The sequence below is a fragment of the Pseudorasbora parva genome, chromosome 7 (genome assembly GCF_024679245.1).
Source record: "Pseudorasbora parva isolate DD20220531a chromosome 7, ASM2467924v1, whole genome shotgun sequence".
Lineage (NCBI taxonomy): Eukaryota > Metazoa > Chordata > Actinopteri > Cypriniformes > Gobionidae > Pseudorasbora > Pseudorasbora parva.
The window spans coordinates 34,996,325-35,011,084 of NC_090178.1; the positions used below are offsets into that span (position 1 = coordinate 34,996,325).

Below are 14,760 nucleotides of genomic sequence, written 5' to 3' on the forward strand. Positions count from 1 at the left end.
ATACTGCACAAATCAGGCCTTTATGGAAGAGTGGCAAGAAGAAAGACATTTCTTAAAGATATCCATAAAAAGTGTCATTTAAAGTTTGCCACAAGCCACCCGAGAGACACACCAAACATGTGGAAGAAGGTGCTCTGGTCAGATGAAACCAAAAATGAACTTTTTGGCAACAATGTTAAACATTATGTTTGGCATAAAAGCAACACAGCTCATCACCCTGAACACACCATCCCCACTGTCAAACATGGTGGTGGCAGCATCATGGTTTGGGCCTGCTTTTCTTCAGCAGGGACAGGGAAGGTGGTTCAAATTGATGAGAAGATGGATGGAGCCAAGTACAGGACTATTCTGGAAGAAAACCTGATGGAGTCTGCAAAAGACCTGAGACTGGGACAGAGATTTGTCTTCCAACAAGACAATGATCCAAAACATAAAGCAAAATCTACAATGGAGTGGTTCAAAAATAAACATATCCAGGTGTTAGAATGGCCAAGTCAAAGTCCAGACCTGAATCCAATCGAGAATATGTGGAAAGAACAGAAAACTGCTGTTCACAAACGCTCTCCATCCAACCTCACTGAGCTCGAGCTGTTCTGCAAGGGCAAAAAATTTCAGTCTCTTGATGTGCAAAACTGATAGAGACATACCCCAAGCGATTTACAGCTGTATTCGCAGCAAAAGGTGGCGCTACAAAGTGTTAACTTAAGGGGGCCGAATCATTTTGCACACCCAATTTTTCAGTTTTTGATTTGTTAAAAAAGTTTGAAATATCCAATAAATTTCGTTCCACTTCATGATTGTGTCCCACTTGTTGTTGATGCTTCACAAAAAAAAAACAAAAATACAGTTTTATATCTTTATGTTTGAAGTCTGAAATGTGGCAAAAGGTTGTAAAGTTCAAGGGGGGTGAATACTTTCGCAAGGCACTGTAAATCTGCTTGGTTTGACAATTACTTCAGGCGTTGCTACACTATTGAAAAAAGGGCCTTTTTTTTCACCCGCAAAATTTTTCATTGAAGGAGGGGACAAGCAAGATCTATAAAGAATATCGTAAACATTTTAGGTAGTTGACAACCCCTGATAACCCAGTATAGTTGCACTGATCTGTAAAAAAGACAGAGACAGTCTATAAAACAGATCTAAATCATTAAGCATGCACTGTGAAGCTATAAGAAAGCACATTAAATATGAAAAATTAATTCCAGATGGATGTAAGTGAAATACCACAAACACATTGTTACAGTATAATGGAGTTAAAATGATCAGTTAACAGCAGTAACAGTTCGTATTTATCACCACTGTTTTATAAAAAAAAGAAAGAAAGAAAAAATAATAAAATGAAAAATCTTTTTAACAATGCAGATATTCTGCAATGTCAATTTCTGCAGTCTCTAAAATGAAACATTCTTATCTCAACGTTTAAATTAAAAACTCCAGTAGAGCTCCAACCCCTCCTCCACCAGAAACCTCCAGAGGACCAATCCTAGAACAGAGACATCTCCTCACTACCTCTGAGCTCTGCTGCCGTCTTATTGAGTTAAAAACATCCCCTTATCTAGAAGCTGGGAGAATTCAATGTGTCTGCTCTGACCAAAGAGGGGCTGGACACAACGTGTCCGGTTTGACATGTCTGAGGCGGGCTGCAGCACTCATCTGACAGGGCTGCATGCAGCAGACGCTGCACAGCTAATTAGAGAAGTGTTTATGAGAACAGCGGGGAAACGCTCTCACTCTGGGAGATGGAATGCTGGGTCAGTTCTGACACACTCCATCAGTGCAGCACTGCTTGGACTCGGAGGTAGGAGGAGGAAATGAGGAAGACTGAGAGATGAGGAGAGAGAGAGCGCAAGAAGAGAGAGCACATCTCGTTCCCGGGAAGAGGAAATGCTAGTGATGACAGACATCCTGTGTTTGTAAGACAGTGATGAGTGCAATTAGGAGCTTCAGCTGTTCAAGACTGACTTCAAATTAAATATAGATGAATTAGGAGAACATGATTAAAGAAAATGACCGGATATATTCTGAAGATGTACATACAAAAGGAATAATGAGATCAGTTTCAAGATACATTCTTCTTATGTAAGATTGAGGCAAAGAGACTCAATTATGGAGAATGTGAACATTTTAAATAATCGGCCTGTTTCTGTCATTGTTTTCACAGTTCGAGGTCAAGCCAGTCTGTTGCCAAGCCAAAAAGAGCTGTGTTAAAGAAAGAATGTGTACTGTTGATTGTATTTTAATTTAATGAGATGTTGTGAAAGTGCCATAAGAGTCCGTTTTTTTTTTTTTTTTTTACGTTTTTTTTTATTATATTAATGTAGCACTTGTTGTCTCCGCATGTATTAAAAAAAAAATGCCATGGTTCGTTAATAAATAGTATAATATTATTAGGTTATTGTTATTTTACTCTATTAATAAATTTTCAGTCCTCTGTTTATTTTTTATTTTATTTTTTGGGATCAATCTCACTTGGTTCAATCATACAAGTTTGGGAGCAAAAGTATATATGGTTGAACAATCCCATTCAATTATTAAAATGAATTCACAAGTCCAATTAGCTTGTGAGGTGTGGTTTATATCATATCATGTACGTGCATTTACGGTAAATGCTCTATAGCAGGGATATTCAAATCTTACCCTGGAGGGCCAATGCACTGAGGAGTTTAGCTCCAACCCTGATCAAACACACCCACCTGTGATTTTCTAATGATCCTGAAGACATTGATTACCACGTTCAGGTGTGTTTGATCAGGGTTGGAGCTAAACTCTGCACCGCATTGGCCCTCCAGGGTAAGATTTGAATAACCCTGCTCTATAGGCTAACAGTGACATGATATATTAGACGCTGTCAGGGACACCGGCGGATGGTGACCAACGTTCATAATGCTTGTCAACATGTTTAACACACCATCAAAGTGAATGAAGTGAACAGAAATATGGTCTTGCAGTCCATTTTCTTGCGCTTAGTATTTAAAAATAAAAAATAAATAAAAAAAACGCATTAAATCAATAATCAATAAAAATTAATATTATCAATTAACATTAACAGCCCTAAACAAGTTTGAAAAAGAACTCCCCAATAGCCTAATAAAAAAGCTAATAAAACAAACACACACGCACACGCGCACACACACACAGGAGTGGAAATGAGGAAATTTGAGGAAATGATGAGCAGAGAGACATCTGAAGCAGAAAATGAAACTCATCGATTTGAGTTGTCATGCCGCGTCTAGAGGCCGCTCTCTCCCTGCAATCACCATTCAGATGAAGGTGACCGTCATAAATTCTTACACTAGGCACCATCCCAGGGACAGCATTTGTACCTTTTTTTTTTTTTTCTGAGTGCAGTAATTACAAAATAAAACATTTTCAAACAACCTTGCAAACACTCCTTTAGTGAGTCACACTTCCCCTAACTCAAACATCACAAATACAGCTCTTATGTGTGCTTGTTAAGGCTTGTGAACAAGTAGAAGTAGATAACAAATTAGTACTTTTAGCTGTGTTGCTATGTGTCATGAGAAAGCAACTGAATAGGCTAACACTCCACAGCTGTTTGATGCTGTCTATACTGAACAACTGTACATTTGTCTTTCTGAACGGATGCATTAAACGGGTGTATTAAAGTGTCACTTGTGGCTTACTAGAATGCCACGTTCGCTTCGACGTGTTCATGACCAGTTTAATACTTCAAGATCTAAATGCAGAACATTTTGGCTTGCACTTCTGTAACCGAAGCTGGAGTTATTTTCCTATGTAACGCATCAACTATGGTCCCACACTGGCTAGACAACCTGCTACAGTAGCCACACCCCAAACTCACATTATTGGTCGAGCTGGAAATAGATTGACAGGTCTGAGTGGACAACTCTCAATGTTTAATGATGCCTCTGAGGCTCAATGTTAACACTTTAAGGGGAAGAAAAACCTATTAATGGTATCCTAATAGTCAATGACAATAAACTGGGTCAATTGTATATACTTAACCCATAAATATGAAAATGTATTACATGAACCTATACATATTTTTAGTGGAATGCGCAAACATTAATGAAGTGCCTTGAAACGTGCCGCATTACTCAATGTGTTGAATAACGTGACTTCACCTGAAACGGCTCCAGCTGTTAGCAGCTCCTCCCCTTTTTTGAAACAGCCAATAGCGCTTCGTTAATAATATCAGAGTTTGACTAGAGCCTTTCTGTTTGGTAAAGCCAGTTTCCTCTAACCGTTAATCATCATAATCTCCTCCATATCGCTTTGAAATGCAGCATTCTGTGCAGAATTCAAATGGGTCGATATGTGTGTTGTCTGCACGGACTCGCACATATGATCCACGCTGCGCTTTCGTGTCTGTAGTCAACAGCTCTGGTGTAGACTATGTGTGTGCGCTGCTGCGGTGTGTGAAACTAAAGTGAAAACAGACTTCATTCACCTCAAATTAAGCATATTTACACTGAATGGTTTCCTATCACATATATAGTGTGCTATCTGCTGTTCACCATGTAGAAACTAGTAAATGTGTTAAAAACTGACAGATTTCAGCCGCAACGTCTACAACAGTGTAGGGGGCGGGCTTTAGATTCTAGAGAGCATTTGATTGGACAGAAGATTTGATGAGAAGGTGAAGTCTGCGATGATGTCATCAAAATCTGTAATTAGTTTTTACAAAAGTGAGAGACTGTATGTTTTTAATGCTTATATCTCCTAAATTATAAGCCAATTTTTGTCGTTGTTTTGGAACATGCCAGCTTATTTATAACATTAAGGGTGACATTGTCATACTAACAACTAAAAAATGTTTTGATTTCAGTGGGGCTTTAATTAAAATCTGTAATATTCATGCATGAGAGGAGATTTAGAGATGTTTAAAACATTATGAGTGTTGGGAAGACATTTTGTGGAACTTTTGCACTCATAACACAGGAAAGTCACTGAAACTCTTAAAACCTTCAACTAAAACAGTTACAGTGGAGCAACAGACTCAATAGTTTCCACCCTCTCATGCATCTCTCCACCAACCATTAATGAAACATATATGATATTGATTTAGTTTGTGTTTCCCTATCTCCATCTCCCCGATGGTCTCTTTCTCTCTTTCTGATTCATATGTGGAATTATTTGTAGTGTGTTTGTACTTGGATATGGTGCACAAGAGGAACATCTCTCCTGCCTTTTTCTTTGTGCTTGTGTCTTTGTTTACCGTTCCGTGTATATTTGGCTCTCAGCGCTATTGAGGAACAGAAGCTTTTCACCGGATCTATAACGTGTGCTCTGTTCAATGTATTCTGCCCTGTTGGTTGATGGGATTTCATTGTGTAGAGTGTTTACCTGGAGTTACAGCAGAGCAGAAGCATCTCTCTGTTGTACATAAGGACCTGCAGAAGAACGAGGAAGGCCTTGGCGCGGATGACTGAAGACGGACTCTCCAGAGAGCGGATTATCTTCATAACAAAGTCCTGCAAAGAGGCGTTCAAGCCGTTAGCTCAGTCTTGTTAGCACATATGTGTCATTTAAAAAGACCGGGAGGTCTCTGGACATTTAGTGTGCCATAAGCCCCAATTGTCTGACAGTAATTTGACAGGTGCTATCGCTTACACAGCGAGGTGCTGGAGGGGATGGAAAAGCACCCCGAAATGCACTTGATATAAAACAGAGGTTAATAAGCTAATGAGTTCCACAGCATTTAGTGGGCAGCAAATCAGGAGGAATTGATTAACTTTCACTATCAGCATAATTGGGGGGGAACTGTCAAAAGCAAAACAATCCGAAACATTAGGATTAACTACAGCACGAGAAGGGGAGTTAATTAATTTCAAACGCACCTACTGTACTCTCGGCATGGATCGTAATTACATCAACAGTATTCCAAGCTGCACTCCGAGATTGCGCCACTTCCTTACCCAATTAGCCCAGTCGCTCGGCGCTTCATTGAAATTTAAATTCTATGCTAGACAATGTATGAATAAACACACCACGTTCTGGACTTCTATTCGTCAGGGGAATTAAGCAGAGGAATCCACAGCAGTTTATAATTGGTCCGGAGGTGATCCAGTAAGTTTTAGGCACTCAAAAGGTTTTTTTTTTTTTTGTTTTGTTTTTCTAATATTCAGAGTCAAATTGGAAATTTACATGCAAATGAATACAGGTCAAAGAAAATTAGCATTGTTAATCTGAGAGGGCCTTGAAGGCAGTATACAGTGGCATTTAAATCAATTTCTACAGCCCATTTTCCACTTGATTACTGCCTCAGATAAAGAGCAAAACAGAGCCGTACAATGTTTTGCTCGTTCCTGACGCGCCACGGCAGCATGCAGAGGGCTGCTGAGTAAATATAAAAACATAAGTTGCAGTCAGTTTGTGAAAATGGGACTCCTGATGAAAAAAGGACATAACTGTTTAGGTAGTTTAATGGAGATACATTTACAGAAATGATTATGATTAACTACAACTACAGTACCATGATTCAAAAGTTTGGGTCAGCAAGGTTGCTGCTTTTAAAGAAATCAATCATTTTATTCAGCAAGGATGTATTCAATTACATCAAAAGTAATAGTAAGGACATTTGACATTTCCATTTCAAATGGAGTAAGTGTGGTTCTTTTGAGCTTTATATTAATCAAACAATAATGGGGAAAAAGTATCATGGCATTCACAAAAATATTGAGTAACACTACGGTTTTCAATATTAAAAATAATAAGAAATGTGTCTTGAACAACACATCAGCATATTAGGATAATTTCTAAATGATCATGAGACACTGAATACTAATGCAATGGCTGCTGAAAATGCAGATTTGCTATCACAGGAAACATAAACAAATAAATATAATATTTAAAAACAAAACACATTCGTGTTTTTTTTGTTTTTGTTTTGTTTTTTTAAATCGGTTAAACTTTAGTTTAAGGTGTCATTGTTACAGTGTAATTATATATTTAAGTACTGGGTAATACTGATTAACTACATGATTTGGTTGAGGGCTAGTGCCATGTAATTATGCATAATTTACTGTAATTTCTATAGTAAGTAATGTAACAAGGACACCGTAAAATACAGTGTTACCAAAAAATCTTGCCAGCCCCAAACCTTTGAATGTATATACAGATAATGTTATAAGATAAAGTGTTTCAGCAGAAATTATTTTTTCCCTCCAAATATTTAGGGAACAACAGTGGCACAGCAATTACACATATTAGCTTGAAATTTGTTCCACCTCCATTATAAAACATAAACAATGCCTTTACAGTAATGAGTAAAGACTATGTAATGAAACAATCTGTATTTCTCAATTAATTGAAACAATTGGACAACCACAGACCAGAGTACTTCTACCTCCAGAAGTCAACCTGAGAAGAGGAAAAAAAAAAAAAAAAAAAACTTCTGCCAGTCTTTCTGCAGGTGTTACTAACAAAAGAAAGAATGCTGAGTGGCAGTGAGGCACAGCGCCTGTCAACGCAGCTGCTTCAGAACATCGTATATTTGCTGAGACTTACAAAAATGGTCGAATCTTAAAGTTGTTGACCGATGAAGTACTGCCAGTACTAAGAACGATACAGGCTGTCAATAACGCAAAGCAGTGAGAGATGGCATAGGATATACAAAGTGTTTGCCAAAATAAAATAAAAAAAATAAACAAAAGGCAAAAAACTTAATGGCAGGACTTGTTTAAAAAATAAAAATAAACTAATGAAATAAAAAAATATATATATAAAACCTATATGTAGCATTTTCTTCACATTCAACGTGCTAAACTGCTGCTGCATTGACACCACTCGGAGGGTTATGGTCACATGTAAGGTAATGATCAGAATTTGTTATGCCTAATGAGTTCAAACACTGCCATTAGGCTTTATACAGTACATACTGGCCCTTACTTTTACAAGTCACGTGCAGTAGGGGATACTGGGGGCAGTTGTAACGCTCTAAAGTCACACTAAAAGCTGTAGTTTCTCAGCATGATAAAAATAGGCAGAGGATTTAAACAGGAGACCTTTTAGTTTACAATTATTTTGAGTTCTATTGACATAATAATGTTGATCATTACATTAACTTAATATTGTGTGTAATTTAAACTTCTGAATTGTATTTTATAATTGATGAGTCTTTGGAAAATTGTCTCTCACAATCTTTATTTAAATTCAGTCATTTCAAATGTTGTTGTTTTTTTTTCAGACTTGAGCATAGTTACGCTAGTTATTTATTTACAATTATTTACAATTTTTACATGATTACCAGATTTAGTGTGAGGAAAAAATCACAGCAAGGCCAGATCCAGCGCTGCTGTGTCAAAGTAGCCGGTGTTATCCACATCTGGTAGCCGAGTGTTGTTCTTTGCTCGGGTTTTAACGAAAAGGAAAAGTTTAAATCACAAAAAACAGACGTGATAGCTTATTCGAATGAGTGATGTTCCGTGATTTGGACGGATTACAAATGGGCTTGAATGGGCTCTTTGCCAGACCTTGCAAAGCAAATCTAAATTTACCGGAAGTTGTCTGGGTTTTCCCAGAAGTTGATCTATTTTCAACTTCCTGGTTTACATTCGTCTTCATGTCAGCGCCATAGGTTGTGACATTTTCTTGTACTATAGTATGGCAATGACTCATGAGTGTCTCATAATTATTCATGAGACTGCATGTCTTTGTCCTATGAGAAGACGCGTTGCTTAATTCATGACAGCACGCACTTAATTATTTATGACAGCCCGCGTTGATAGGCATTTTCCTCTGACTGGCGCTTCAAACAGTGAGATCGCATACAGTAAGTGAGAAATGCATTAATGGATCAAAAACAAGTTTTTTTTTTTTTTTTTTTTTTTTTTCACTTTGTATGAGTTCTCTTCAATAGAGTCTTCACACAAACACGATAACCGCTCTTTACGGGCATTTGACCGACCAAACGGCATATAAAACACCACAAAAGCCTCAAAAGGCATCTGCAACAGCATCTTAATTTATATATAAATTTTTAATATATATATATATATATATATATATATATATATATATATATATATATATATATATATATATATATATATATATATATATATTTATTTTTATTTATTTTTATTTATTTTCAACGCAGAGAACAAATTGCGAATGGGTGTGCATTTAATTGTGCATTGAATTAAAGCTGTCACAGGATATATGTATTTGTGTATTGGTGAGCTTATTGATGAGCTTACAAAATCATGTGTATATTGTGTTGCCGCTGTGATCTCCCGCTGTCTATAATGTCATCAGTAATTATCAACAGTAATAATCAATAAACAACAGTAAAGATGAGAAAGAGAAAAAAAAACAAGAAAAAAAAAAAAAAAAAAAAAAAAAAAAAAACTCAGAGCTCTTGAATGACAAATGTCCAGATACTCCTAACTACTGAAATCCTTCTTTGTTTATTGCTTGAAATATTTTTTTGTTTATTCCTCTTTATTATTAAGGCTACTTGCTGTCATGTTTTGAGGCTATGTTAGTTTATTTAAAAATATTTACTTTTCTAATACATTTTAAAAAGAACTTAATAAATACCAAATATAAATAAATAAATAAATAAATAAATACATAAATAAATAAATAAATAAATAAATAAATAAATAAATAAATAAATAAATAAATAATAAAGATTTTCAAGTCGGTAAACAAATAAAAAAAAACTAAAAACTAAAAAATAATAATAAAAAAAATAAAAAATAAAAAACAAGTAGATTGATTCATTTTGATTGATTCATCATGTTAACTGTACTATTAGATTTAGATTTTCTTATGTTAGTGACTAGTCTAACAGTCAGAGCTACAATTGGGACTGTTACTGATTGCTGGCAGCCACTGAGCGAATGTTGTTTGCCGTTCACCGTTTTCCACCGCTTCTCTGATGTTTTTGTTTGAATTGCTGGGGTTGGTTTTGGTTTGAAGGACATTTGATGTTGCTCGCTGTGTCTGCTCTCTCTTCTGGGTGTCGGCTGCTCACTGGTGGTCTCCCTTGGGCTTGAGCTGCATGGTGGCTGAGGTTGCCAGTTGATTGGCGGCGTTTGCACTGGCCCAGCGTCATCAGCGTCCGGCATGATGTTGAGATGTTCCGTGTCTCGGCTGCGCCGCTGTTCCGTCTTGCATTGCAACCGTGTAATGGCTTGGACTTCTGGGCCGACCCCGGTGTGTCCACAGAAGTGCCCCGAAAACTTGGTTTGCCTCCTGCATTGTGCTGCAGCGATCCCCTCCATCTGGTCTTCAGCTGTCATGCCTCAACAACGTCATCAGGACACTGCCGAATTGGGAATATGTAGCAACAGAGCCTCTAGCGCTGGGAGAAATGTAAAACATGGAGTGGACCACAGTGTACTGTGGAGCTTAGAGAGATATCCACCATCAGCTATGTTTTCTGTTCAGGAAAGCTTTTAACTGTTATGTGTTGGTTGATTGTTTGTATTATTCACTATTTTTACTTGTTCATCTTTTCTTTTTCTTTTTTTTGCACTTTGAGATTCTTCGGAATGAAAAGTGTGCTATAAATACAATCTATTATTATTTGTATCATTATTATTATTATTATTATTATTATTATTATTATTATTATTATTATTATTATTATTATTATTATTATGACCAACATGTATCCATCCTTTGATGGCTACTTCCAGCAGGATAATACACAATGTCACAAAGCTTGAATCATTTCAAATAGGTTTCTTGAACATGACAATGGGTTCACTGTACTAAAATGGCCTCCACAGTCACCAGATCTCAACCCAATAGAGCATCTTTGGGATGTGGTCAAAAAAAAAACATATTTGGGATGTGGTGGAACAAGAGCTTCGTGCCCTGGATGTGCATCCCACAAATCTCCATCAACTGCAAGATGCTATCCTATCAATATGGGCCAACATTTCTAAAGAATGCTTTCAGCACCTTGTTGAATCAATGCCATCTAGAATTAAGGCAGTTCTGAAGGCGAAAGGGCGTCAAACGCAGTGTAGGTATGGTGTTCCTAATAATCCTTTAGGTGAGTGTATGTGTGGCAATAGCCAACAATACATTGAGTGGGTCAACATTTTTATGCCAAAAATCATTAAGATATTAAGTAAAGATCATGTTCCATGAAGATATTTTGTAAATTCCCTACCGCAAATAGATTTTAAAAATGTATTATTAGTAGTAATAAGAATAGCTAAAGACTTCATTTGGACAACTTTAAAAGGTGATTTTCTCAATATTTAGATTTTTTTTCTTTCTGCACCCTCAGATTCCAGATTTTCAAATAGTTGCCTACCAGCCAAATATTGTCTTATTCTAACAAACCATAAACTATTAAATACATCAATGGAAAGCATATTTATTCAGCTTGCAGATGATGTATAAATGTTCTTTTTTATATAATGTAAAAAGTACACATGGACCACATACTCAAACACACTTTCAAAGACTTCCCTGGCCTATTCAGTGTTATAGACGTTAATGAGAACTGAGGCTGTTTTCAAAAACTCTTGAACCATGTTCCAAGTCTTCTGAAGACTAACAGAGCTGAAGCTTTGTTTAAAGAAGAGACCAAAATTCAGTGAACTGGATCAATTTTTCACTGAAAAGATCTGACTCAAAATGATGATTCATTCACAAATCAGACATAACTACTCATCTAATGAACATACAAAGATGCCAAGATTTTCTGTGAATAATGGCAGTCTGTTCATCACACAAAGATACCACATAAAAGCTTTATAGTCTTGAATGCCCGAACCAGGTACAGTTTTGGGAACCAATGCTTTATATTTTGTCATTTTAAATCTTGAAAGCCTAAGTCCTTGCTTACATTTATTGTATTGAAATAAGTGAACATCAAAAAACATAGATTTATAATTTTGAGTTACACAGAAGGGAACAATTAATACCGGTGTGGACGAAATCAATGTGCATTGATGACAAAACATTATTTTTGGGTAAACTACTGCTTTCAAATGTTATGAGTTGTCCTTATTATATCATATGTGTTATTGAACACCTCAATAAGCCTATATTGTAGTAAAACTTATTTCCCAACCATTATATCTTTCTAGCAATTTTAATGTTGGTCTCACTAAGACTTTTGCTTTAATATGCACATTATTCCTGTCAGCTAAACAATTTGTACCAATTAAAGTATTAAAATTCACAGAATTTCTTTGGTGTGCTCTCATTTGAGATTGTATTTTATTTTTAGTGTTACAATTGCCTTTTACGATAATGACTTTCTCTATCATCATGGTACAGTATGTCTAATAATAGTACAGTTGTTGTTGTTTTTCCTAACTGAAATAATTAAAGGTGCCCTAGAATGAAAAATTGAATTAACCTTGCCATAGTGAAATAATAAGAGTGCAATACATGGACATCACATACTGTGAGTCTCAAACACCATTGCCTCCTCCTTTATACACAAACCTTGTGCATGGAAAAACACCACAGAAAAATAAGTGATTCTCAACATAACGCCAACTGTGATGAAATCCTTGGGGATCATTTATATGCACGCCCCCAACATTTGCATCTGTCCAAACATGTTCATTGTCAGGCGGAACTGCGCAGCCGAATAATCAGGTAAACAGTCACGTGAGGATAGCGAAAACGGCAGCTTGGAGACAAATGTCATGTTCCAGGCTGTGCAGGGGACGTGAGGACTTTTAATAGCCTTCCTACAGATAAAAAATGTCAACAGTCATGGTCGATGTTTATTTACAATCGGATACCATAACAATTTAATTCAAAATAATTTGTTTGCTCGGCCCATTTCAAGCAAGCTTCGCTCAGCGTCTTAAACTGAAGAAAGGGGCAATTACAACTGTATTCCTGCAAGCAGTAAGTAATTTTATCCACTTATTGACAGTTTAAACTATTTCTGATTAAATTTAAAGTTTCTTAGAGAGAGAGCATTGTCTAGATAACGAAAGATGCTAGTACAGTAACAACAGGAAACACCAAGTACCATACAATATACATCCTTCTAGCTAACGTCACCACCTCCACCATAAAAGTTAAAACGATAGTCAGTTGACAAGGCTTCTATTCATTTTGAGAACTGAAGTATGATATTTTTGCATGCTTATATTTCAGAATACATCACGGTCACTGCGTAGCCTGCATTGTGACTAACGTTATATAAACATGCAATATGGTTGACGGAAAAAGACGAGTCTAAAATGTAGTTAAAAAAATAAAAACTTGAACAAAAAGCAGTGGTTTTGGTTTTGCCAGGGGGGAAAGAAGAGCATTTGTGCTTACGGTTGCCAGATTTCAGTAATTTAAAACTCCCAATCAGAGCTGTTCTGTGAAAAGAACATGTATACTATTCAGTTTTTAACCTAAACATGTGCAATCTGGCAACCATATGCAAGTGATCTGAAAACACTAATAAACAAGTAAGCTGCATTTTAGCAATTTGAGATTTTCTGCCATAGTGTCATTCAGTCAGGCTGTGTTCTGTCAGGACTCACGAGGCGCTTCGCTGAACAACATAACTGCTGTGAGCTGCTGAAATAAGCCAATCAGAGCAGAGCTCAACATTAATATTCATGACTCTTCCAAATAAGGCAAAAACAGAGCATTACATCCTAGAGACAATTTATAGGGTTGCAAATAGACCTGTAAAACTGTATCTGGACAATGTTTGCCCTTAAATAAGCCACATACCCTCTATGTAGATATCAGAGAACAATTTAACATATAGTTTCAACTCATTCTAGGGCACCTTTAAAAAGAGATGTCTATAAACACAAAGTGAGGGAGAGGAAAATGGCAAGAGAGAGAGACAGAGTGCAGTGCAAGTTTAAGCGTTTTCATAAATGCACTCGGAATGCAACAAGGTGTGTAAAATCTGAGCAGTGTCCTTTGGGTTTCTTTGTACAGGAAGTACAAAACACTATGTTCTCAGGGCAATTGCACGGGTTCTCCCCTGCTCCAAACTTAACTCAAAGAAATCTCACCCAGGACTTCACATGATAGAATTGCTGTGTGCAACTGTATTGTGGGCAACACAGAACACTTGTCCTTTTCTTTTTCCCTGCTGAAATGCTTCTCAACTATTTTTAACACTCTCATTAAAAGTGAGAGGAAAGAGGGTGAATGTCTTCTGAATGCAATAAAAAACACATGAACATAAGAGAAATGAAAACATCAATTGTTAAGGTGTATGTTTCTTTCACACCATCACTTTATTAATATTTAAATAAAAAAAAAAAAAAAAATATATATATATATATATATATATATATATATATATATAAAAGAAGAAGTTTGTATATTTCTGATAACTATGAATTATGCAACTACATCAAATCCCACAACCCTTTTCCTAAACATTGCAAAAACCAATAAAGTATTTATTTATTACGACTATACACACTCAGCTTACTTTTTTATACCTGCTATACATTTTTGGAGAATGTTTGGTCAAAACCATTGTTGGGTGCAATGCATTACTAAATAAATAATGTAATTTTTATCCCATTTGCCTTGAAAACAAAGTAAGGGGTTACTCTTAATTTTCTGCAGTTACTTCGGATTTAATAAAACTAATCTTCCTTTAAATACTTTGGCCAGTCCACTTAAAGAATTAAAAAGAGCAGTTGCATATATGTATATCCTTGTATTGTTCAAGAGCGAGTAAATAACACTGTCTGTTGAAGATGGAATTAGTAGCTAGTACTTTTTTTTTTTTTTTTAAAGAGGAGAAAATAATAAATGCAATGTTATGTTTGGAATATCAAATTGCATCACAAAAATAACTTTTCATTAAACAGC

At 36.1% G+C, this 14,760-nt stretch overlaps 1 protein-coding gene across 3 annotated transcripts in view; it reads right to left on the reverse strand.

Moving 5' to 3' along the window:
- The window catches only part of ulk4 (unc-51 like kinase 4), a 283,773-nt gene that overhangs the window by 189,880 nt on the left and 79,133 nt on the right, over positions 1-14,760 (reverse strand). For all 3 annotated transcript variants that reach the window (XM_067449187.1, XM_067449185.1, XM_067449186.1), the window contains one exon: positions 5,329-5,456. In XM_067449187.1, the coding sequence (XP_067305288.1) occupies positions 5,329-5,456 (128 nt within the window). The remainder of the gene's footprint in view (positions 1-5,328; positions 5,457-14,760) is intronic.